The sequence below is a fragment of the Coregonus clupeaformis genome, chromosome 12, assembly GCF_020615455.1.
Source record: "Coregonus clupeaformis isolate EN_2021a chromosome 12, ASM2061545v1, whole genome shotgun sequence".
Lineage (NCBI taxonomy): Eukaryota > Metazoa > Chordata > Actinopteri > Salmoniformes > Salmonidae > Coregonus > Coregonus clupeaformis.
Genome location: NC_059203.1, coordinates 62,850,321 through 62,876,363, shown reverse-complemented (window position 1 = coordinate 62,876,363; position 26,043 = coordinate 62,850,321). Strand labels below are relative to the sequence as shown.

At 43.8% G+C, this 26,043-nt stretch overlaps 1 protein-coding gene across 1 annotated transcript in view; it reads left to right on the top strand.

Annotated features, from left to right (window-relative positions):
- The first annotated feature begins 725 nt into the window (after window positions 1-725).
- abhd17c (abhydrolase domain containing 17C, depalmitoylase) overlaps window positions 726-26,043 on the top strand; it is a 36,417-nt gene continuing 11,099 nt past the window's right edge. The window contains exons 1-2 of the mRNA XM_041899138.2: window positions 726-1,602; window positions 25,745-25,924. Of these exons, the coding sequence (XP_041755072.1) occupies window positions 1,118-1,602; window positions 25,745-25,924 (665 nt within the window). The 5' untranslated portion in view covers window positions 726-1,117. The remainder of the gene's footprint in view (window positions 1,603-25,744; window positions 25,925-26,043) is intronic.

Genomic DNA, 26,043 nt, shown 5'->3' with positions numbered 1-26,043 from the left:
GCCTCTCGTGATCCTCACAGCCTTCACTTTACCCAGCACTCTCTCCACCAGTTTGGATAACTCAAATTGCTTCTTCAAGATTGGTCCTCTGCTCAGCTGCTCCTTATTAACAAACCGTACTCCTACTAGATACGAATGGTCATTCTCATCACTGTACCCTACTTTGCTCCGTTTTCCATTATTTTGAACAATACTCCAATGCTCCTTGATTCTACCGCCATTGTATTCAGATTCCACTTCATCATCTGCTTCCGCCATATTCCCATTTCCCTCAACTCCAGTACAGTATCTGGCCGATCTCAACCAACTGACAGGTGCATATACCACAACCTATCACTCTCACATCCATTCCATTTCCTCAATAAATATTCTAAACCCATTTCGATGTCTGGTCCTTAAACTTGTGAATTATCCATTTTCTTTTCACAGCAATTTGTATATTTGTTTCCAACCCAATGTATCTACAACTAATGTGCATTTATTCAGATGAAATTACAGGAAAAGCAAGACTCTTTCCATTCAAACTGTGGTCTAGTCTCAGGCAAACTATTGATGTAGCTAGCTTGAGCAAGGGTGTTGCATGATTGCATATGCATTAGAGAAAACACTCATATTTCAATACTAACCTACTATCAGTTAAGTGACTGCATAATATGCTACGGTTCTGTCATCAACATGATTCAATTTTGACGAACAAGTGCGATAGGATATCCGGTTTGACCGGAAATCCTATATTTGGCGTTACTACTGAAAGATATGGCTGCATACATTGTATTAGCCTGCTAACTCGACGTTTACGTTTGACAGAAGCTTAATTCTTCGACCAACGTTTTGAAATTGTATGATAACAAGGAAGTTATATCGCTTCTGTCGACACAAAAAAATCCTTAACCATGCCAACAACGGCTTTCTGAGTTTTGTAAATCACGTTAGCTAGCAAGCTATACAAAGGATAAACCAGTTAGCCAGCTGCTAGCCTAGCTAGGTGGCTAGCTAGCTTAGCTCCTTACGAAGTGTTTACTGTTATTTTGTGACCAGCTAGATAAAAAAAAACATAGCTGGATACATTTGCTGGTGTTACAAAGAAAAAGCGCCTATCGGGTAACTCCGAGCCTCAATGCCCGAACAAGGCCCAAGGATGAATGGTTTTTCCCTCGGCGAACTATGCTGGCTATTCTGTTGCCCACCCTGTCCCAGTCGCATCGCGTCTAAACTAGCCTTTCTCCCACCCGAACCCACGTACTCCGTGCACACCGATGCTAACGGGACGAGTAGCCTGCATCTAACCGAGCGAGCAGACTGGCAGTACTCCCAACGTGAACTGGACGCTGTCGAGGTGTTCAACACCAGAACCAGTCGGGGAAACCGTGTGGGGTGCATGTTCGTACGATGCGCACCCAACAGCCGGTACACGCTGCTCTTTTCCCACGGTAACGCAGTGGACTTAGGCCAAATGTGTAGTTTCTACATCGGCCTCGGTTCGAGGATAAACTGCAACGTCTTCTCGTATGATTATTCGGGCTACGGTGTCAGCAGCGGGAAACCGTCAGAAAAGAATCTGTATGCGGACATCGAGGCTGCCTGGCAGGTGCTAAGGAACAAGTGAGTATAGCCTATACAGCTAGTGTCAACAAGCTCACATGCACGCTACCTAGCTAGTTGGGTTTATTGTCTTGGGCTTTGTTATTTAGCTAACGTTTGCTAGCTCGTCTATTTTTGCTAGCTACTGTACCCCATTTCCATGACAACCACTATAACATGCCTACACAGCTGAGAGCAGAGCATTAGCTATTCATTTATATGGCTGAGAGGACTAGAGACGTTAGATAGGTGGTAGCTAGTTGCATAGTGATTTGGTACTTAGCACCTATTCAATTGATTTTGTGACATGCTACTCTGAACATATCCAGGAGCTTCCATGTTTAAACTTTGATCTGTGCAGGCCAGACAACTCATCTTGACACCCACATTGGAACTTTAAACAGTATGCCCCTTCTACTTAATCAGGTAAAACCTGCTGAATGAGTCCAAAAACGTGCTGTGATTTATTTAGATCTTCCAGAAATCATGAAAACAGGTTTGACTGTCTACTAGCTGTGTCTCCTCTGTATGCCGAGGACAGAGAGCTTTAGTTATAGGCTAGCCATAGCAGATAATAAAATAAAAACAAATATGCCATTTAGCAGACGCTTTTATCCAAAGTGACTTACAGTCATGTGCGCATACATTTTTACGTATGGGTGGTCCTGGGGATCGAACCCACTACCCTGGCGTTACAAGCGCCATGCTCTACCAATTGAGCTACAGATGACACTAGCTTACTAGCCCAGCTATGAGATGCTTATGTCAGGGCAGGATCCAAACAAGGACGGCCTGGTGTGCTGTGTCATCTTAGTAGTTAGCTTACTGGAAATGATGCAGTGTATTAGGCTACAGATGAACTTCATAGGGTGGTGAAAGTGCCGGTGATCAGGTTGATGCTGCTTTCCAACAAATATCAAGGGACTTCTTCTAGGAACATGGTTGATGCTTGACTGCCGTTTGACCAAAAACAGTCTCGCTCTTAGTCTTATTCATAATCTCATCATGTAGACTAGCCTACCTGCGCAGTTTACCCGCACTATATCTGCCAACTGTTGGCTAGAGCGCACGTGCCAAGACCAGAGTAGGCACATTTGCAATTTAAGTCAACAGTATTCGTGACAACTATCAGTAGAGTTGAAAATACGATGGAAACACATTGAAATTTATCTTTAAAAGAATTGGTGCATGAAAACTAAAGCAAAAAACTACATAATCACATACTGATATTTATCAGCAAAAAGTCAGTTTGGTGGCTCACCACTGGTGGGAAAATGTGCATATTTGTCTAGCAAGGGGGATAGAGCGAGTGCAAAATTCAGGTAGAAGGAGCTAGGGAGAAAAGGAATTGGACAAATGAGTAGTATGTTGGAAACTGGGAACCTCTCCCACCATAACTGGACCACTGGGAACCTCTCCCACCATAACTGGACCACTGGGAACCTCTCCCACCATAACTGGACCACTGGGAACCTCTCCCACCATAACTGGACCACTCACACCAGGGGTTATGTTTATGAAGGAAAGAAGAACATCAGGAGACTGTGTGAAAGGTTGAGCAGTGAAGAAGTGTCTTAAAAGTTTCTCAGCTCTTAAGGATGTTTCCCTACTGGCTCCTTTCACATTGGGATAGGGTCAAGGCCAGGGATCAGTTTGGGCTGCGTTTCGTTTCAAAAAGATGTTCCCTCTTATCCCCTCTGCACTCGACCACTCCCCTTCATGGATCTGATTGGATAGATGAAAGTAACACGGTGACGTAGGTGGAGCTAAGCAGGCACGTGCACAGTTGGAGCCCTAGGGTTGCCAGAGCATCTGCCCTTTTTCCCCTCCTATAAAAGAAGTGCCCTTTTTGATTGGTGCCCTTTTTATAAATGAATTACTTTTTTTATAAAATGTTTTGCCTCTTTTCTCTCAACTTTAAATGTAACAAATTGCCTGTCAAACTAGATAATTTCTCATGAACTCATTAATCTTGATAAAAGTCACTTCACTTCTGCCACCGCGGGCTTGTCCTCATAGCATGCACCAGCTTCCCACCTGCGCCGCGCGGCGAGTTTGAAATGAATACTGCCTATAGGTTACTTTGGAACTGCTAGCATGTGTTGTCTGATTCATCTAGCCTACATGAGAAATGATCAGCTGATATAGTATACCCACCCCAGGAGTAGTTCTAACAAAGAAGTAGTGTTTCTAACTCCCTTTTTTAATCTGTGGTTCTAGCTTGCTTCGCAATTTTTTTGTTGTTGTAGAAAATAAAGGCCTATGTTAATAAAATCTATATGGTGAATTGGGCTACAGGAGCAGTAGAAAGGTATGAATGAGCACCTGCCCCATCAAAGGTCTGGAGCTAGACCTGTTGATTCCACCACTAAGGCCCTATTCCCTCATATCACATCTATGGAAGGGAGTGAATGAGAGCACTAGTGAGGTTACAGCTGTTTGGAATGGAATGCAGCCTGTGTACAGCAACAAATAGAAAACGACAGTCATTACTGCGCCAAGCTTAGTCAACATTAGATTGTTCTGCTAGTAGTCCAAGCATATAGTAAGATTAGGCTGGATAGACTTTGAATGCATAATGGTTTCACTAGCTGACCAATCTCACAATTTGATGTGTTACGCTCTTAAGAATACTTTTTCACCTTATCAGTTATTTTAATACATTACTTAGCATTTTCTTGGATCCATTAGTGTCCCTAAGAATGTTGAAATATTATAAACTGTGGTAATGCAACCGATTCATTCTATAGGCTACATTAACAGTGACTCCGGGCTTGATAACTCAAGTGAGAGTCTTTACCAGTTCAAAGCCAGGGAGAAAAGCCTTTCAAATCAAACCGTGATCCTTATTAGTTCGAGGAATAACCCCTTTGAAAAGCGTTGTAATTAATACAAGTTCCTCCAGCCGAGTACGAATAACTTTGTCCAGAGATGCAGCCTAATCTATTGCAAAGCAGTTTTAACCAATATCAATACCTGCCACATTTTATAGCCTGGGTTCTCTGAGAGTTCACCGACTAACAATCAATAGGTTTGAAGCTTTCTACAGTGGGGCTTTTGGCAGGCAGTGACACTATCAGGCAGGTGCACAGATAGGGGTATACCTCTGACCTGCCCCTCCCAATCGCCAAGTGCCATTTTGGGTGGTGGTATAATTGTATTTATTTTGTATACTGTTTTTTGCGTTGTTCTGCACCCATGTCGTCATGACGTCAAGTTGGACAGACCCCTACCCTGTCCGTTGATGCTGCCCTAACGTGCCTGGTTGTGCCTTTTTCCCCAGTCTGCCCTGTATGGAGATTGCGTGCTCTGTGTATCCAAACATGCACATGCAGCACCCCTGATAAATTAGAAATAAATTGGCAAAGTTATAGACGTACTGCTGTCTGATAAGAAGGAAATGAATTTCAGAATAGCCTCCTACACCTACAATGTAGCCACGGAGGATCAACAGCTTTAAAAAAAAAAAAGCCTAGCTGTCGATTGGATGTAGCCCAATAACAAGGCATAGCCTACAGTCAGAAACAGTCGGAATAGCTGTCAGTGAACAGCATGCAGAGAAAACAGGCCTTTTGTAATATTTCCAATACAGTCGCGGAAAACAACATGTTGGAAAGCAAATGGCTCCTGCTGAAAAGAGAAGACTAACCTGTCTGCTGTAGGCTACCAACATTTTATCAACTTCCAAATAGGTCTATTGGGTGAACATTGTTTTACAAAGTAAATCCAAAAGGTAGGCTTTTGGCACGAGCTCGTCGGCCATAGCAGGACGGTGAGCTGCGCGTCATGGGGTTAGTCAGTGAAACTGGGAAGGTTTTTCGGACACACACACAGTCTGGCAACCACTGGTCTAGACTCTAGCTAACCACCATATACTAAAATATCCACACTAGCCAGCCATATATCATGAGTTAGAAGATTATGACTATTAGTCTATATTATTAAAGTTATTATTTAAGTGCATTGAAGATAAATCACAACCAGTAAAAATATTATAGTGCTAGCTAACTATCATATTTACATTCATCGTCAACATCAATGACCAGTAGATAGCCTACCCTCTTTTCCCAACGTCAATCATGTCTTTAGGAGGCACTGGGCGGCAGGTAGCCTAGTGGTTAAGAGCATTGGTCCGGTAACAGAAAGGTCATTGGTTTGAATCACCGAGCGGACTAGGTGAAAAATCTGTCTGTGCCCTTGAGCAACCCCCTTAACCCCAATTTCTCCTGTAAGTTGCTCTGGATAAGAGCGTCTGCTAAGTGACTAAAATGTAAGTAACTAGTTTGCAATTTGTGATGAGTGAGTGTGTTGCATAAATAAATAGGCCTACAGTGGGGAAAAAAAGTATTTAGTCAGCCCCCAATTGTGCAAGTTCTCCCACTTAAAAAGATGAGAGGCCTGTCATTTTCATCATAGGTACACGTCAACTATGACAGACAAAAATAGATTTTTTTTCCAGAAAATCACATTAGGATTTTTAATGAATTTATTTGCAAATTATGGTGGAAAATAAGTATTTGATCACCTACAAACAAGCAAGATTTCTGGCTCTCACAGACCTGTAACTTCTTCTTTAAGAGGCTCCTCTGTCCTCCACTCGTTACCTGTATTAATGGCACCTGTTTGAACTTGTTATCAGTATAAAAGCCACCTGTCCACAACCTCAAACAGTCACACTCCAAACTCCACTATGGCCAAGACCAAAGAGCTGTCAAAGGACACCAGAAACAAAATTGTAGACCTGCACCAGGCTGGGAAGACTGAATCTGCAATAGGTAAGCAGCTTGGTTTGAAGAAATCAACTGTGGGAGCAATTATTAGGAAATGGAAGACATACAAGACCACTGATAATCTCCCTCGATCTGGGGCTCCACGCAAGATCTCACCCCGTGGGGTCAAAATGATCACAAGAACGGTGAGCAAAAATCCCAGAACCACACGGGGGGACCTAGTGAATGACCTGCAGAGAGCTGGGACCAAAGTAACAAAGCCTACCATCAGTAACACACTACACCGCTAGGGACTCAAATCCTGCAGTGCCAGACGTATCCCCCTGCTTAAGCCAGCCCTGCTGTCCAGGCCCGTCTGAAGTTTGCTAGAGTGCATTTGGATGATCCAGAAGAGGATTGGGAGAATGTCATATGGTCAGATGAAACCAAAATAGAACTTTTTTGTAAAAACTCAACTCGTCGTGTTTGGAGGACAAAGAATGCTGAGTTACATCCAAAGAACACCATACCTACTGTGAAGCATGGGGGTGGAAACATCATGCTTTGGGGCGGTTTTTCTGCAAAGGGACCAGGACGACTGATCCGTGTAAAGGAAAGAATGAATGGGGCCATGTATCGTGAGATTTTGAGTGAAAACCTCCTTCCATCAGCAAGGGCATTGAAGATGAAACGTGGCTGGGTCTTTCAGCATGACAATGATCCCAAACACACCGCCCGGGCAACGAAGGAGTGGCTTCGTAAGAAGCATTTCAAGGTCCTGGAGTGGCCTAGCCAGTCTCCAGATCTCAACCCCATAGAAAATCTTTGGAGGGAGTTGAAAGTCTGTGTTGCCTAGCGACAGCCCCAAAACATCACTGCTCTAGAGGAGATCTGCATGGAGGAATGGGCCAAAATACCAGCAACAGTGTGTGAAAACCTTGTGAAGACTTACAGAAAACGTTTGACCTGTGTCATTGCCAACAAAGGGTATATAACAAAGTATTGAGAAACTTTTGTTATTGAGCAAATACTTATTTTCCACCATAATTTGCAAATAAATTCATAAAAAATCCTACAATGTGATTTTCTGGATTTTTTTTCTTCTAATTTTGTCTGTCATAGTTGACGTGTACCTATGATGAAAATTACAGACCTCTCATCTTTTTAAGTGGGAGAACTTGCACAATTGGGGGCTGACTAAATACTTTTTTTCCCCCACTGTATGCAAAAAAATAAAAAAAATACATTGCTACAGAGGCAGTTTGTACAGTATGTTATACATTTAGAGATACGAAAGTAGATCTTTTTATTTTATGGTGCTTTTTTTATTTTTAGCACCTGCCCCCTGAAAGGTCTGTGCACGGCCCTGCACACTATCAAGGTGTTCTACAAAGGAATACGGGCCTTGGCCTAGCTCCCTTGTTATTTCCAACAGTTTTCAGGCTACCTTTTCTTATTGGGCTATTGTCGCTTGGCAGCAGTTCCCATGCAAAGTGGTGTCAAACTGTTTTTATCTGGGCTTGTTCGACACAATCAGCCTTTCAGGAGAATGTCAGCTGTAATTGAGTGAGCAAATGAATGGCTCTATCAAGTGGGCTGCTGCTGCCCTGAGATGTGCTTCAGGAGAAGCCGGTGTGACACGTTGAAAGCCTGCCTGCAGCGCCTGGTGAGAAAGCCCCCTTCAGTCACAATGGCCTGGTGAGAAAGCCCCCTAGTGTGGGAATGCACGTGTGTGTGTTTGATAATAGACAGTACTGTGCAGCCGTCTTCATCGACCTGGCCAAGGCTTTCGACTAGCCCTTCATTGGACACTGTGTTAACAAACCTCCAAACGAGCTTCAATGCCATACAACACTCCTTCAGTAGCCTCCAACTGCTCTTAAACACTAGTAAAACTAAATGCATGCTTTTCAATCGAACGCTGCTGGCACCCGCCCACCCGACTAGAATCACCACTCTCGACGGGTCTGACCTAGAGTATGTGGACAACTACAAATACCTAGGTGTCTGGTTAGACTGTAAACTCAACTTCCAGACTCACATAAAGAATCTCCAATCCAAAGTTAAATCTAGAATCGGCTTCCTATTTCGCAACAAAGCCTCCTTCACTCATGCTGCCAAACATGCCCTCGTAAAACTGACTATCCTACCGATCCTTGACTTCGGCGATGTCATTTACAAAATAGCCTCCAACACTCTACTCAGCAAATTGGATGTAGTCTATCACAGTGCCATCCGTTTTGTCTCCAAAGCCCCATACACTACCCACCACTGTGACCTGTACACTCTTGTTGGCTGGTCCTCACTACATGTTCGTCGTCAAACCCACTGGCTCCAGGCCATCTATAAATCACTGCTAGGCAAATCCCGCCTTATCTTAGCTCATTGGTCACCATAGCAGCACCCACCCGTAGTCTGCGCTCCAGCAGGTATATCTCACTGGTCATTCCCAAAGCCAACACCTCCTTTGGCCGCCATTCCTTCCAGTTCTCTGCTGCCAATGACTGGAACGAATTGCAAAAATCTCTGAAGCTGGAGACTCTTATCTCCCTCACTAACTTTAAGCATCAGTTGTCAGAGCACCTTACCGATCACTGCACCTGTACACAGCCCATCTGAAATTAGCCCACCCAACTACCTCATCCCTATATTGTTATTTATTTTGCTCTTTTGCACCCCAGTATCTCTATTTGCACATAATCTCTTGCACATCTAGCATTCCAGTGTTAATACTATTGTAATTATTTTGCACTATAGCCTATTTATTGCCTTACCTCCATAACTTGCTACATTTGCACACACTGTATATATATTTTCTGTTGTATTTTTGACTTTATGTTTTTTTACCCCATATGTAACTCTGTGTTGTTTTTATCGCACTGCTTTGCTTTATCTTGGCCAGGTCGCAGTTGTAAATGAGAACCTGTTCTCAACTGGCTTACCTGGTTAAATAAAGGTTAAATAAAAAAATAAAATAAAAATTGTGTAAGCCTTTCACTCATTCCTCTTTAAACCGCAGTTTGAGTGAAACATGATTGCCTGCCTGTCTCCAAGAATGTATAACTTCCGACCACTATTTCAACTAGTTTCCATTTGCATTCTATTCCGCTGCCTTCCGATGGGTATATGCAGGAGCTTCTCCACCATAAACCTCACAGCCATCCTGTCTTGGGGATCTGCCACCATGTTTGTTATTCGTGTCAGTTAAGCGCAACCGTTGCATCTTTACCAGTGTTGCAGCCAACTTCATGTCATTCAGTGCTCTGTGAGCTTTTTTTGGCCTTATTTTTTATACAGCTATGATTACAGAAGAACAAATTACTTACACGTGGTATTTCATTTTGTGTTTGCTCACTGTCACACACTGATCAATAATCCTGGCGCTGAACCTCTTCCCTCAAATGAACATGAATGAAAAATAGGATCACAGAAGAATAACACCTGCTCAACCAGGCCATCTCATCTCCCATTCCAAACATGTCTCTAATTAAAAATGGATTTGACAGATTGTCTGAATGCCATTGAAGGGAGAGCCTTTAACAACTCTTCCTTTTGTGCATTAAACATTTCATTATGCCCTGACCCTCCTGAGCTGCCTGCCCATGCATGAAAACACTGTTAATCATTTCTCCGCTCTTTGGGGGGGGGCAGGAGTACCTGCGGAGAAGATTTATGTTTATTCAATATCTTTTTAATCACATTTGGTGGGAAACCATTAAGATTGTGCCTAGAAACAAACGCACGCACGCATTAGGCCTACCTCGGGCTGCTCTCTTGAATTGGACAAAGTTGACTAGTGTTCAGTTACTGAGATAGTGAGCAGTATTGATGTAGCTGACGGCTCACTTGATGCAGTGTGTGTGTGTCCATTACCTTGCAGGTAATGACTGTCTCAATCCTGTTGAGTGGTTGTAAAGCGGTAACGTGTGTTGTCAATAGACAAGCCTCAGCGGAGGAGAGCTCGTATCTCCCAGAGCCTTCAACACAACCACCCTGCCTGTAACAACATACTGACTTCACATCCCTCGGATGCTGTTGATTTTAAAGGGAGAGTTAACCCAAAATATCAGTCTGTCTGCCGGTTTTAGGCTTAAAGGGGTCTGTTGTGTCGATCCCACTATATGCGTTCAGAGAAATCCGCAAGCCTCAATCCCAGATGAATTGGATAAATTGGCAGTGGCACCATATTATTCCATTTCATTAAATGGTGCCTATATTTTCCACTGTTTTGTTGTTGTTGGTATACATGAAGGCATCTGTCATTCTTTGATACAGGGGTGGGTGGTGAAGTAGGCCCTTGAAGCAGGGTGCACGTTTTGGTTTTTGCCCCTGCACTACACAGCTGATTCAAATAACCAATTCATCATCAAGCTTTGATTATTTGAATCAGCTGTGTATTGTTAGGGCAAAAACCAAAACGTGCAGTTCGGGAAACCCTGCCTTGAAGTATGCCATGCAATTAGTAGGCCCTATTGTATAGGCTAGGCCTAGGTTAGCCTACATCATGAGACCCATATACTAGAGCTGGATGGTATACCGTATTTTACTATATACCGGCATTGATGCACGGACCAGTTTGGGTATTTACTTTACTTTCTATAACGCTATTTCAATGTTTGGTTTGTTAAATGTGATACGCCACTCCGTTGTTATAGTTTACTCTGCTACTTGAGTCGTCTCTCTCCCTCTCGCTCACCAAGCCCCGCCCCCTGTCACTCAAGGAGTGCAGTTGTTGCTCGACCACAAGATAATTTGCTGACTGTTCACTCTTCAGTCTGCATGATCAATGCAGCAGATGCAACAATATGTCGATGACAACGATACTGCATTTCCACTTTGTTTCTTAATATAAATCCACAAATGCATTCTATAATGACACTAATAGTTTGTGTATCTTACTGTCTGCAAACAGTTTGTTTTTGCTTATCAAGTTGTGGCTAAAATAAATCGTGTTAGCCGCTAATGCTAATCTCTAGTTGGATCAAATGTACTGAGTCGGCGAAAACGTAGCTAGCTAATACAGCCTGATACCTGTGATGGTGTAGGCCTAAATCGGCATGTTTGTGCAACTATATTCTAAATCAGAGAGGAGTAGGCAAAGCATGAATATGTTAACTACATGAAGTAAGAGAACATTTTAATGTAACCAAAGATTATAGGGTCCCACTCCCCTGGGAAACATTGACCAACATTTAGGTTCTTACCCTGTCACAATAACGCCTCCATAGAGAACTTATTAGTATTCTAATTCCTAATTCTATGAACGCCTCCCTGGCTTTTTCATTCCTTGTCATGTCAAACAACACCGTATTCAAAGTACCCACTATTACATTTTAACTATAGAATTGGAATATTTACATTTAAGTCATTTAGCAGACGCTCTTATCCAGATCAACTTACAAATTGGTGCATTCAACTTAGGATAGCCAGTGGGACAACCACTCCTTTTTTTTAATGTGGGGGGTAGAAGTATTACTGTTATACTGTTATACTATATATAATCATTCTATTTCCATGATTCCAACAGTTCACCCAAGTATATTGATCTAAATCGCAAGTCAAATTGCAATTGCAATATTTGGTTAAAAATAAGGTCTAGTTTTCTTTTGCCCTGCCATATACAGTGCTTTCAGAAAGCATTCACACCCCTTTTTCCACATTTTGTTGTTACAAAGTGGGATTAAAATGTATTTAATTGTAATTTTTTCTCAACGATCTACACAAAATACTTAAATGTCAAAGTGGAAGAAAAGTTCTCACATTTTGAAAAATAAAATATGAAAAATAAAACTCTAATATATCTTGACTAGATAAGTATTCAACCCTCTGAGTCAATACTTGTTAGAATTAGAAGCTGTGAGTCTTGCTGGGTAAGTCTCTAAGAGCTTTCCACACCTGAATTGTGCAACATATGCCTGTTATTCTTTTCAAAATTCTTCAAGATCTGTCAAATTGGTTTGTTGATCATTGCTTTGACAACCATTTTCAGGTCTTGCCATAGATTTTCAAGCAGATTTGGGTCAAAACTGTAACTCCGCCACGCAGAAACATTCACTGTCTTCTTGGTAAGCAACTCCAGTGTAGATTTGGCCTTGTGTTTTAGGTTATTGTCATGCTGAAAGGTGAATTCGTCTCCCAGTGTCTGGTGGAAAGCAGAATGAACCAGGTTTTTCTCTAAGATATTGCCTGTGCTTAGCTCCATTCATTTATTTTTTATCCTGAAAAACTCCCCAGTAGTTAATGATTACAAGCATACCCATAACATGATGTAGCCACCACTATGCTTGAAAATATGGAGAGTGGTACTCCGTAATGTATTGGATTTGCCCCAAATGTAATACTTTGTATTCAGGACAAAACGTTAATTGCTTTGCCACATTCTTTGCGGTATTACTTTACTGCCTTGCTCCAAACAGGATGAATGTTTTGGAATATGTTTATTCTTTACAGGCTTCCTTCTTTTCACTCTGTCAATTAGGTTAGTATTGTGGAGTAACTACAATGTTGTTGATCCATCCAACAAAATGTGGAAAAAGTCAAGGGGTGTGAATACTTTCTGAAGGCACTGTACATATGACTTGGGGTGACGCCAGGTTTCCAGAGACTGAGAAGGATTCTCCAGGATATTTCAAAGTAATGAGACGAGCCTGATGCTGCTCACCGGGATTTTCTCTCCAAGCTACATTCATATTAATGTTGTATCAGTTGTTTGAATAGAGATGTGCAGGCCTCTGTCCTCGTGCATTATACGGTTATTTTCAACACAGCTTATGGCAGCCACAGAAAGTTAAGGGACAGATTCCTCGAATGTCATCGCTATCAGATTAAAATGAAAAGAAAGCAGAAAACCCTCCTTTATTGGTTTCATTCTTTTATTACTTCTAGTCTTTTTCGCTACCATCCCTCACTGTTGCCGGGGTAGCGCTGGCGGGAGTGGACGCGTGCCCTGGCATAGATGAAGTGTGATTTTCCCCGTGCCCTGAGACAAGATTACCGCCCTATTTAGAGGAGATGGGCTGATGGCTAGGGAAGGGCCAGGCACAATATCCCCAAGCTTACAGAAATGATTTGATCCGTTATAATACCCTACCTGTATAATCTATTCAAATCCTACCTTATGTAGGCCTTCTGCTACTGAACATGGATCTATAGGGGTTTGCCAACTGAACATGCAGGTCACTCAGTGCATTAAAAGTACTGATAAGAAAAGTGAGGATGAAGTTTTCATGATGTCAGATCATACACCAGAAGTCCACAACATGGCCTTAATGTATTTTTTGTGGGGGGGGCAGGACAGAGTTTGAGAAACCCTGGGCTAGTACACTACTTTGGTTTTGGCCGGTGTCGCTTGGTGCTCTGCCCAAACGAGTGCACTATAGGGAATGAGGTGCCATTTCAGACTTGCCTGCTAATATAGGCCTTCTGATTTAGACTGGTCTACCTAGCTAGCACAAGATGGGCTACCCCAACTCCCCTAGCCTTGGTAATGTTCTGCAGGCAGGTGTATGTTTGCCCGGATTACCACAGGTGCTGCTTTGTAAACAAGGTCACCCTCCGCATTAATCTACCCTCAGGTACAGTACTATAAATCCTGTGGCTGCCCTACCCTGCCTAGTAACACACCGGCTGCATTTAATTCCAAACAGGTTTTTCCCCTTGCCCTCGCTTGCTCAATGTTTCCGAGATGGTCGTGCCATGTTATTGTCATTTTCAATTGCGTTATGTCATAAGTATGTTGAAATAGTGGTGATGAGACACTTGACGTACACCATGACACGGAGTTGTAGTCATGACTCACTTGTTGTTGTGCTCTGCCTGACCCCCTCAGGTCAGGTTAGAGGGAGACAGACTTTACAGCGCTCGTTACACGCCGTGTTGGCCTTCTGCTTTATGGGCTTGTAGTACACGTCTGTAGGCAGTAAATCTCCTTCTGTATCATCACACCCCGACTCACCATCACCCCTGGCACTGTCTCTGTAGGACAGGTTGGGGATGGGAGAGAAGGGAGTGTGTTACACTGGTTAACTCCTGGGATTAAAGCAAAAATCGGCATGGTTTAGGCCTAACTCAGACGCCAATACACTCAAAGCCTAGGCCTACAGCTTAACCACAAACAAATGACTCTCTTTAGAGACAAGTTGGATGTTTTATCAGTGTATCCTGATAACCCATTGATCCTGTGCTTGTCGATGTACGCCATTGTGATGTCAGTGTTATTAGACTTTTGTAGCAGATCAGAGGAGGATGTAGATCTCCCAGGTTCTTTCAGGACCTCCCATAATCCACTGCTCAATTCATGGAATCACCAGGAGGTGCCCTGAAAGGTCAGCGTGCTTTAGCCTGAAATATTGGCCTGTGTGTCATGGTTAGGTCTGGCTACCTGTTAATGACGCTGTTGCTTGACAGAGGGACATGTCTCTCCCCAAAAGGTATGCTTATAAACCATTAGTAGGTTTTCTTTTAACCTTCATTTGGTCTTATTTATTTGGCCTACTTTAGTGAATGTCCTGAAGTCACTACACCTAAAGTGCATTTGGAAAGTATTCAGACCCCTTGACTTTTTCCACATTTTGTTACGTTAGTTTTATTCTAAAATTGATTAAATCATTTTTTCCTCATCAATCTACACACAATACCCCATAATGACAAAGCAAAAACTGGTTTTTAGAAATGTTTGCAAAAGTATTAAAAATAAAAAGGACATTCAGAGACTTGTCCTGAAGCCACTCCTGCATTGTATTGGCTGTGTGCTTGGGGTCGTTGTCCTGTTGGAAGGTGAACCTTCGCCCCAGTCTGAGGTCCTGAGCGCACTGAAGCAGGTTTTCATCAAGGATCTCTCTGTACTTTACTCTGTTCATCTTTCCCTCGATCCTGACTAGTCTCCCAGTCCCTGCCGCTGAAAAACATCCCCACAGCATGATGCTGCCACCACCATTCTTCACGGTAGGGAAGGTATTGGACAGGTGATGAGCGGTGCCTGTTTACCTCCAGATGTGATGCTTGGCATTCAGGTCTAACAGTTCGATCTTGGTTTCGTCAGACCAGAGAATCTTGTTTCTCATGGTCTGAGAGTCCTTTAGGTGCCTTTTGGCAAACTCCAAGCGGCCCGTCATGTGCCTTTTACTGAGGAGTGGCTTCCTTTTGGCCACTCTACCATAAAGGCCTGATTGGTGGAGTGCTGCAGAGATGGTTGTCCTTCTGGAAGGTTCTCCCATCTTCACAGACGAACTCTGGAGCTCTGTCAGAGTGACCATCGGGTTCTTGGTCACCTCCCTGACCAAGGCCCTTCTCCCACGATTGCTCAGTTTGGCCGGGCTGCCAGCTCTAGGAAGATTCTTGGTGGTTCCAAACTTCTTCCATTTAAGAATGATGGAGGCCACTGTGTTCTTTGGGACCTTCATTGCTGCAGAATTGTTTTGGTACCCTTCCCCAGATCTGTGCCTCGACACACCTTATACAGACAGGTGTGTGCCTTTCCAAATCATGTCCAATCAATTGAATTTACCACAGGTGGACTCCAATGAAGTTGTAGAAACATCTCAAGGATGATCAATGGAAACAGGATTCACCTGAGCTCAATTTCGAGTATCATAGCAAAGGGTCTGATTACTTATATAAATTAAGGTATTTCAGTGTTTTATTTTTAATACATTTGCAAAAATTTCAAAAAAACTGTTTTTGCTTTGTCATTATGGGGTATTGTGTGTAGATTGAGGATGTTTTATTTATTTAATCCATTTTATGATAAGGCTAACGTAACAAAAAGGGGTCTGAATACTTTCCGAATGCATTGTACATAGCTAACTCAGTTACACACCGACTCGTACTGGTACTCCCTGTATATAGCCATGTTATTGTTATTCACTGTGCATTTATTCCTTGTGTCACTATTTTATTTTTATCTTTAACTCTGCATTGTTGGAAAAGGACCCGTAAGTAAGCATTTCACTGTTAGTCTACACCTGTTGTTTACGAAGCATGTGACAAATAGAATTTGATTTGGTGTCCTATTGAGAGCTTGACAAATAACCTTCCTTCTTGTTGCTATGCTACATGCTGTAAACTAAGTATAGGCTTAGATATTTGACCTTATTTCTTTTCCAGTTTGAATCCCTGTAATAAATCATATACAACAGGCCGTTAATTGTTGCAAATAAATGAAAATGATGAATAAGCAGAACTTCAAATCACTCCTACTCACAACTTCACCTGGCCATGCACATCTTTGCTACTCAAGCTCTGTCAGAACCCTCCTTCTTTCAGAACATACACAATGCACATCAATAAACAACGCTCATTACAGTTCTCACACAGCCCCATCATTTAGGCTTAGCCCCATGCTGCACGGCTGTTTACGTGCTGCTAATAACATTGCACTAAATTATTCATTGGCGGGAGGCTTAGCTTTATCAATCCCGCTGAATTAATTTGACAATTTTCCCCACCCATAGAGCACGTGAACGTTGAACCGTATCCACGAGGGGATTCAGTCATTACGGCAAAATAATTGAAAACTATTTAGAAAAGGAAGGGGTCTGGAATGTACGTTGTGCCAGTTTCTAATCCCCCACAGCTGTCGACATGTTAGGGGGATTTGGGACAAGGATCAATCACACTCACTGTCATGTTCACAGTGTCTTCTCAGAACCCCTCAGTGGTGTTTTATCATCCCTATGTGCTCCAGGGACTACGGACTTGACATAGCATAGTCCGTTTGTTTCCTCGAGAGGGGATGTGCTTTTTAATGCTCCTTTTTATAGAAGCGTTAAGGCTTTTTAACACCTGGGTCCCTTTGTGTTTTCAGGCAAGTAGGGTCAACATGCCAAATAGTTACTATGTGGGTCAAGTGCACCAGAGTACTCCATAAACCCTTAGTCTGTACCCTTGGCCCAACTGCTCCCTCAGGATGCTCATCCTGTCTCTTCTATGTTCCCTTCCCACCGTGGCGTGGTCTAGCTAGCCTCAAAGCTGTGGCTGGTGCTCTGTGGGAGAAGTGGATTCTAGTATGGACAAGACACTAGAGTACAGGCCAAGGGAAAGAGAGGCTGAGTTACAGTTCATGGTAATGCGCCCACATCCAGCAGACTTTCCAGGTGCAGGCTGTAGGCTACTCGGACCTGGAGTTTTTCCAGACCATATGACCTGACAAGAGAGAACTCCAGGCCCTGGCTTTGCAAAGAAAGGAAAAGACCTTCACACTGTAGATGCTTTGAGATTCAACGCAGCACCCTTCCGCCCCACAGTGGTGGAGTATAATTTGAGCCTAGATGTTGATGTGCCTTCGTGCCCCGTTTCTCTGTACTCTCCACAGCCTGTGGCGAGTTGTCAGAGCTGTCTAGGTGGTCTCTGCGAGGCTATGTTTTCCAGTGAATCCTTTGAATCGTGACAGGAGAGAAGACCTCACACTCCAGTGATGGCCTTCTCTTCTCTCTCACCTCCCCTCAGGCTGTCCATTCCAATGCCTCAGGCATCCATGGACATATGACCTGACCAGTTCTGAACCCCCCCTGTCCTAAAATACTACCTACTCATGCTGTTTAACAAGTTGTTAATGGAAGTCTTTAACCCAGCATGTATTCATTCCTATGTGATAAATAATAATCATTCTTAAATACAAGACATGACAGGGACATTGAATGACAATTGGTGCATAACAAGATGATGATGTAGCTAGATGGAAACAGGTTAATAAGATGAAACGTGACTAAAACCCAGATACAGAAAATAAAGAATCAAATAAAAACCCAATTACGACAACACAAAGAAAAGACAAACAGCCAATATCCAGGGAAGGACAAAATGGTAGGAAATGAAAAAACAAAAATCTCTCGTATTCATTATTAATGCATTGAGAACGTCGAATGGGCTTGTAGAATGCCAAGGCTAGGTCTCGCTAAATGTCATCAGAAGTTCAAATTAAATTGTCTGTTTCGCTGAATACCCGAGGCCCTTGCCCCTTTGTCCTCTCCACGTAGCTTACATCCTTGGAAATGTCCTCTCAACACATTTGCACATAGGCTGCACCATGGTTTAAAGTGGCTTCCTCTCCTAGTCTTCTCCTTCGTCTGACAATTGGGGGTTGAAAGTGTTGTTGGTAGTGTCTACTTGGGATTTTCCTTCACCAGTCCAGTTAATTCACGAGTACAGATGAAGGCAAGGAGATGAGAAAGCGAGAGGAACCTACTTCACACTTGAGATGCACATCTGGAGTTTGAGAAATTCCTAGACAGGATGCTCTGAATAACAACCAATCTTCAAACAAACCTCTCTCTTCAAACAAAAGTGCTCAACGCCGACTATTTCTAACAAACTATTCTTCCAATTAAACGTATTACGATTTATTGTGATAGGAAACACCAAAGAAATCCACCAGGACGGGTGAGCTGGCATTTGCAGTCATATTTCCACAACAAGATTGGTTTCGTGAGGTGTCAAGTCTGAGGATCTAATTCACCTCTAGAGAACTGAGGTATTTTCAGGGTAAACTGTAAACACTGACAACTGGAGGGAAGTTTCTGCCTGAAAACATCTGCAAATGTTTGTTTTGGCTCCCACAAGCCGTTTCACAAAACTGAGACTACTGTATAAGGCCCATTATCTCGCGAACACCCTTCTCTAGCGACACAAAACATTATTTTAGTTTCTGTCCAAGGCACTATTTCTGCTACCTCTTAACTCGCGCTATTTTTCTGGTTCTAGTGAATGCTCTTGAGTGAACTCGGTGCTGGCTTTGACTTCAAGGTTAAGGAAGGTTGATTTAAGTATTTATATTTAGCATGCTATGATGATTAGCCTACTATTATAAGGATTCAGCAGCCCACAAGAAGTGTAAGAACTTTTGAGTGAGTGCTTGTTAGCATTTTCTTGACTTGACAAGGTTTCCCTGTACAACTGCTTTCATTCTTACTCTGCTGCCTCAGTCTAACTGTTTCTCACTCTTCATTTATGGTCAAAAGTAGTGCAATGTATGGGGGGGGGAAAGGTGTCATTTGAGATGCAAACCTAGCCTATATATTGGGCTACATTTAGTTTGTTATGTAGTGGACTTTTTGAGGTCGATTCAGTGCTGGCCTGGACGTCAAGGTTGCCCTGTCGTGCTAGCCCCACTTTCTTTTCCGTTGAACCTCACCACTGGATGTTTGTCTAGGCCTGTTCTCAATGCCACAAGTTTGTGTATGGAAACGCTGGGCTTGGCTACTCTTTCGAGTATCTCTCTCTTTTCCTCTCGAGTAGTTCCCCCTCTCACTCTCACACACATTCTGTAGCTTTCCATTCAGTCCCTCTGGTGTTTGGACAAGTCTTTTCACTAAACACTTTCTCTTTTTCATCCTCACTCCACATAATGTCACTGCTTCTCCAAGCGGTGGGTTATGATCAATTCCCTGATTAGCATGGAATGAGAGAATGGTCTTGTTTTGTCGGACTTCAAACGCAATTAGATTTTTCCCGTCCATTTTTCTCACTCGCACGAACAGCCCTTTTTCCAATCACACTTTGGCAGTGGGATGTCTTTCTTTAATTCCACATCTGAAATCAAAACGTGTGACTCAATGTGACTTTTTGACATATTTTTCTCTCAATGCCTGACCTTTACCCTGGTCAGGGCTCATTATTCCTGAAGCTGGAGACCCACATGGTTTGTTTGCAGGCATTTTGATTTTCTTCTAGCCCGTACTAATATACCTCATTCAACTAGGTTTGAATGTTCACTACATTGGTGTTAGAAGTGGGATGGCGTCTGATGTTCTTGAATGTTAATACTGGGCTGGAACAAAATCCTGTACACCTTGTTGCTTTCTCCAGAACTGGGATTGATGGAGAACACTGCCTTAGGGACTACAATAACAGCTGTGTCTGCAAACAAAGATGTCCAGCCTGTGATGCCTTAGCAGGGGAAATTTAAAGGGAAGTGGACTTGTCTCTTCCTTTTAAACATCCCTGGTTAATAAATGCCTGCAGCATACTTAAAGCGGCAATCAGCAGTTGAAATGATAACTAAATCATTTCAGGGGGATGGAGCTGGAGAAATGGAACCACTCTCAAATTCATAGACGGCGCTATGGATGCAAGGACTGGCCATCCATGATATCACAATTAATAGTTTTAACCATGTTTTGATGTTATACAGTGTTTTTTGTTTACAAACATTGGAGTAAAACAAGCTTATATTTGGGGTTCTGATGGGGTACGACAGTTGAACTAAGCTAATGAGGCATTTATAAGTTATATTCTTTAAGAATCAGTGGGTACAGTGAGGGAAAAAAAAGTATTTGATCCCCTGCTGATTTTGTATGTTTGCCCACTGACAAAGAAATGATCAGTCTATAATTTTAATGGTAGGTTTATTTGAACAGTGAGAGACAGAATAACAACAAAAAAATCCAGAAAAAATGTTATAAATTGATTTGCATTTTAATGAGGAAAATAAGTATTTGACCCCTCTGCAAAACATTACTTAGTACTTGGTGGCAAAACCCTTGTTGGCAAGCACAGAGGTCAGACGTTTCTTGTAGTTGGCCACCAGGTTTGCACACATCTCAGGAGGGTTTTTGTCCGACTCCTCTTTGCAGATCTTCTCCAAGTCATTAAGGTTTCGAGGCTGACGTTTGGCAACTCGAACCTTCAGCTCCCTCCACAGATTTTCTATGGGATTAAGGTCTGGAGACTGGCTAGGCCACTCCAGGACCTTAATGTGCTTCTTCTTGAGCCACTCCTTTGTTGCCTTGGCCGTGTGTTTTGGGTCATTGTCATGCTGGAATACCCATCCACGACCCATTTTCAATGCCCTGGCTGAGGGAAGGAGGTTCTCACCCAAGATTTGACGGTACATGGCCCCGTCCATCGTCCCTTTGATGCGGTCAAGTTGTCCTGTCCCCTTAGCAGAAAAACACCCCCAAAGCATAATGTTTCCACCTCCATGTTTGACGGTGGGGATGGCGTTCTTGGGGTCATAGGCAGCATTCCTCCTCCTCCAAACACAGTGAGTTGAGTTGATGCCAAAGAGCTTGATTTTGGTCTCATCTGACCACAACACTTCACCCAGTTCTCCTCTGAATCATTCAGATGTTCACTGGCAAACTTCAGACGGGCCTGTATATGTGCTTTCTTGAGCAGGGGGACCTTGCGGGCGCTGCAGGATTTCAGTCCTTCACGGCGTAGTGTGTTACCAATTGTTTTCTTGGTGACTATGGTCCCAGCTGCCTTGAGATCATTGACAAGATCCTCCCGTGTAGTTCTGGGCTGATTCCTCACCATTCTCATGATTATTGCAACTCCACGAGGTGAGATCTTGCATGGAGCCCCAGGCCGAGGGAGATTGACAGTTATTTTGTGTTTCTTCCATTTGCGAATAATCACACCAACTGTTGTCACCTTCTCACCAAGCTGCTTGGCGATGGTCTTGTAGCCCATTCCAGCCTTGTGTAGGTCTACAATCTTGTCCCTGACATCCTTGGAGAGCTCTTTGGTCTTGGCCATGGTGGAGAGTTTGGAATCTGATTGATTGATTGCTTCTGTGGACAGGTGTCTTTTATACAGGTAACAAGCTGAGATTAGGAGCACTCCCTTTAAGTGTGCTCCTAATCTCAGCTCGTTACCTGTATAAAAGACACCTGGGAGCCAGAAATCTTTCTGATTGAGAGGGGGTCAAATACTTATTTCCCTCATTAAAATGCAAATCAATTTACAACATTTTTGAAATGCGTTTTTCTGGATTTTTTTGTTGTTATTCTGTCTCTCACTGTTCAAATAAACCTACCATTAAAATTATAGACTGATCATTTATTTGTCAGTGGGCAAACGTACAAAATCAGCAGGGGATAAAATACTTTTTTCCCTCACTGTACATATTATAAATGTATAAGTCACTTTTTTTTGTAGCTACTGTAGATTGCCTCTTTAAGGCCAAAACCATGAGATTTCCTCTTGGATGGAAAAGTTAGATTTGGCTCGGGATCATGTTATTAAAGCGCTCTTGGCTGACTGGCTGAAAAGCGAGGGGCACGTCGTTCACTCACTTCTCTGTTTCTGTGTTTATTTCTCAATTACACTATTTTCCTCACTCACCTTCTCTCTCTCTCTCTAGCTGCCTCTTTCAAACACACAAACATTGTAATTTGAACGATTGTGGGGTCGTGACTCGTGTCGTGTGATATACGTGGCTTATTGATAACGACTCTGTTTCCTACTGTAGGCAGTTGGCTGCCTAGTGATTGAAACATTAACTATCCGATGTGAATAGATGGCAACGATGTTTCATTTCCAAGTGCTTCTGAATAAGCTCAACTGAAATGCACCCATTACGCATGATCCACATCATTACTCTACTCTACTCTAGTCTATCAATCCATTCCAAATCTTTATTCTAGACATGACACGGGCCTCGGGCGGCAGCAGAACTGCTAGGACCAGGCCTGACTAACACAATCATTTGCCTCTAATGTACTTGCGTTTGCGGTGGACCTCAGCCTGCTCAAAGTGAGCCGCTGCTGTTAGGAAGAGTCCAAACTGTCCAACTCCTTGGAGTAGCTTGATATGCATCAGCCTCGTTACTATGTCTTCAAGAAGGAGCGATCTGGAAGCCGTCAGCCTCGTTACTATGTCTTCAAGAAGGAGCGATCTGGACGCCATCAGCCTCGTTACAATGTCTTCAAGAAGGAGCGATCTGGAAGCCATCAGCCTCGTTACTATGTCTTCAAGAAGGAGCGATCTGGAAGCCATCAGCCTCGTTACTATATCTTCAAGAAGGCGCAATCTGGAAGCCATCTTTACTCTGTCCAGTTGGGGTACACTTAGCTGAAGTCCCTTATGAGGACCTGGTGTCTTTAACGTGAGTAAAAATAGAAACGCACATTAATGTCCCAGCAGTTTGAGGATCTATGAAGTATATTTGCCTTTGAAGTTGGAGCAAATCGACTGGCATTTCCATCAATGAATAAAAAGCATTATTTTGCAATGGATATTTTTTTCCTGCCGGATAATTTGGACGGCAAAAATTATCGGCTTTTCTTTTTTTTTATCAGCCAAAAGCTGGCATTTATCGGCTAACGGGGAACCCTGGCGCGCACACACACCCACAAAAACACACCCACCTAATCACGCACCTCCTTTAACCCTCAGTCTCCTTAGCTGTGCCTAATTGTACAGCGTCATTTCATGGGCAAATGTACATGTACCTACGCACCCTCCACATCCTTAGCCATGCCTAACTGTAAGGCGTGTTACATCTTTGCATGTAATAATAATATAATATGCCATTTAGCAGACGCTTTTATCCGAAGCGACTTACAGTCATGTGTGCATACATTTTTAGGTATGGGTGGTCCCGGGGATCGAACCCACTACCCTGGCGTTACAAGCGCCATGCTCTACCAATTGAGCTACAGAGAGTTCTGTGGAGAGTTCTGTATGCCTTTGATTCTCCCCTATGCGTTACACACTTTCTTGGAGTTCTCAGAGTTCATTCTGAAAAGGCCAACAAAGCAGAAGGTGACGTTGAGAGCAGTCTCAAGGTACACGATGTACAGCACTCCCTTCCCCTCTGCCTTGCCTGCCTTTGTACACACACACACACACACACACACACACACACACACACACACACACAGGGTTCACAGCTGTTTTGTCTCCCCGGCAACTTTCACCTTTCAAAGGCTAGTCCCCTTTGAAGGCCCAGCCTCTCATAAGGTCACGTATCAAATGTGTTTCCATTTTGTCGGGCGACCTCACCGCATACCTGAGACACAGCGCCCCGAGGATCGGGTTCCTTGGGGTTTGCTCTCGCCATGGGAAAGCCTGCCAAGACAGGAGGAGGAGAATGAAATGTAGGCAGAGACGTAGGCCTGTCCTCTCGCTCCCTCTCTCTGTCCTCCACCCATCACTCCCTTATTTTATCTCCTCAGTGCTCTAGCTTGAGCACTTATAGGGCAGAACTGATGCCTGCAATCTGTGTGTCAGTGTACTGGGCAGACAGCTGCCCTGGCCGCGGCACTGGCAGCCAGGCTTTAAAGTGTCAAATGATCCTCCCCTAGTGTGACTGCTGCCTCCCCACCACGAGCCTACAGACTTATCTACATAGTGTGTATATAAGTATAGCTCTGCAAGTCTGGATTTAACTACACAGCTCTCCTTTCACTGTGTAAACTCATCTCAACTCTAACTTATGTGCTGATAAGAGTAGATGATGTTTAATGTCACAGTCGGATTTGGTAAGGGTTAAGTGTATCAGTGTTTGGTAAATACGAGTTAAGTCTCTAGAAGCTTATTGCATGACATCCTCTGTAGCTCAGTTGGTAGAGCATGGCGCTTGCAACGCCAAGATAGTAGGTTAAATTACCGGAACCACCCATACATAAAATGTATGCATGCATGACTCTAGGTCGCTTTGGCTAAAAGCCTCTGCTAAATGACATTATTATATTGCATTGTTTACTTATTACATCTGTTATGGCCTGTTCTTGTTGTACAGTGATGTTAGAAGGGGGAGATATCGTCTCCTTGTTGTACAGTGATGTCATGTCTGGTTAGATGGGGGGGGATATCATCTTGTTGTACAGTGATGTCATCTCTCCCCTCTCTCCTAACCTCTCCCCATCTTCTCTCTCCTACTTTCTCTCCCCTCTCTCCTAACCTCTCCCCATCTTCTCTCTCCCATCCTCCCCATCTTCTCTCTCCTAACCTCCCCCCATCTCCTCTCTCCCATCTTCTCTCTCCCATCCTCCCCATCTTCTCTCTCCCACCCTCCCCCATCTTCTCTCCCACCCTCCCTCATCTTCTCTCTCCTAACCTCTCCCCCATCGTCTCTCTCCTAACCTCTCCCCCATCGTCTCTCTCCTAACCTCTCCCCCCATCTTCGCTCTCCTAACCTCTCCCCCCATCTTCTCTCTCCTAACCTCTCCCCATCTTCTCTCTCCTAACCTCTCCCCCATCTTCTCTCTCCTAACCTCTCCCCCATCTTCTCTCTCCTAACCTCTCCCCCCATCTTCTCTCTCCTAACCTCTCCCCCCATCTTCTCTCTCCTAACCTCTCCCCCCCATCTTCTCTCTCCTAACCTCTCCCCCCATCTTCTCTCTCCTAACCTCTCCCCCCATCTTCTCTCTCCTAACCTCTCCCCCATCTTCTCTCTCCTAACCTCTCCCCATCTTCTCTCTCCTAACCTCTCTCCCCATCTTCTCTCTCCTAACCTCTCCCCCCATCTTCTCTCTCCTAACCTCTCCCCCCATCTTCTCTCCTAACCTCTCCCCCATCTTCTCTCCTAACCTCTCCCCATCTTCTCTCTCCTAACCTCTCCCCATCTTCTCTCTCCCATCCTCCCTCATCTTCTCTCTCCTAACCTGCCCCCATCTTCTCTCTCCTAACCTCTCTCCCACCTTCTCTCTCCTAACCTCTCTCTCCCCCACTCCCTCTCTTCTCACCTTCTCCCTCTCTTCTCACCCTCTTCCCTCTCTCCTCTCCAGGTATGGAGTGACCCCAGAGAACATCATCCTGTACGGCCAGAGCATCGGCACGGTGCCCACGGTGGATCTGGCGGCGCGCTACGAGTGTGCTGCGGTCATCCTGCACTCACCACTTATGTCCGGCCTGCGTGTGGCCTTCCCCGACACGCGCAAGACCTACTGCTTCGACGCCTTCCCCAGGTGAGTTATTATGGGGTGAGATAGTGGGTTGGTGGAAGTAGATGGAGCCTAGGGACAGGGCGATGGGATGTTGGATGTGTTAGCTCTCCTGGCCTGCTGTCTTTGACTGACTGACTGAC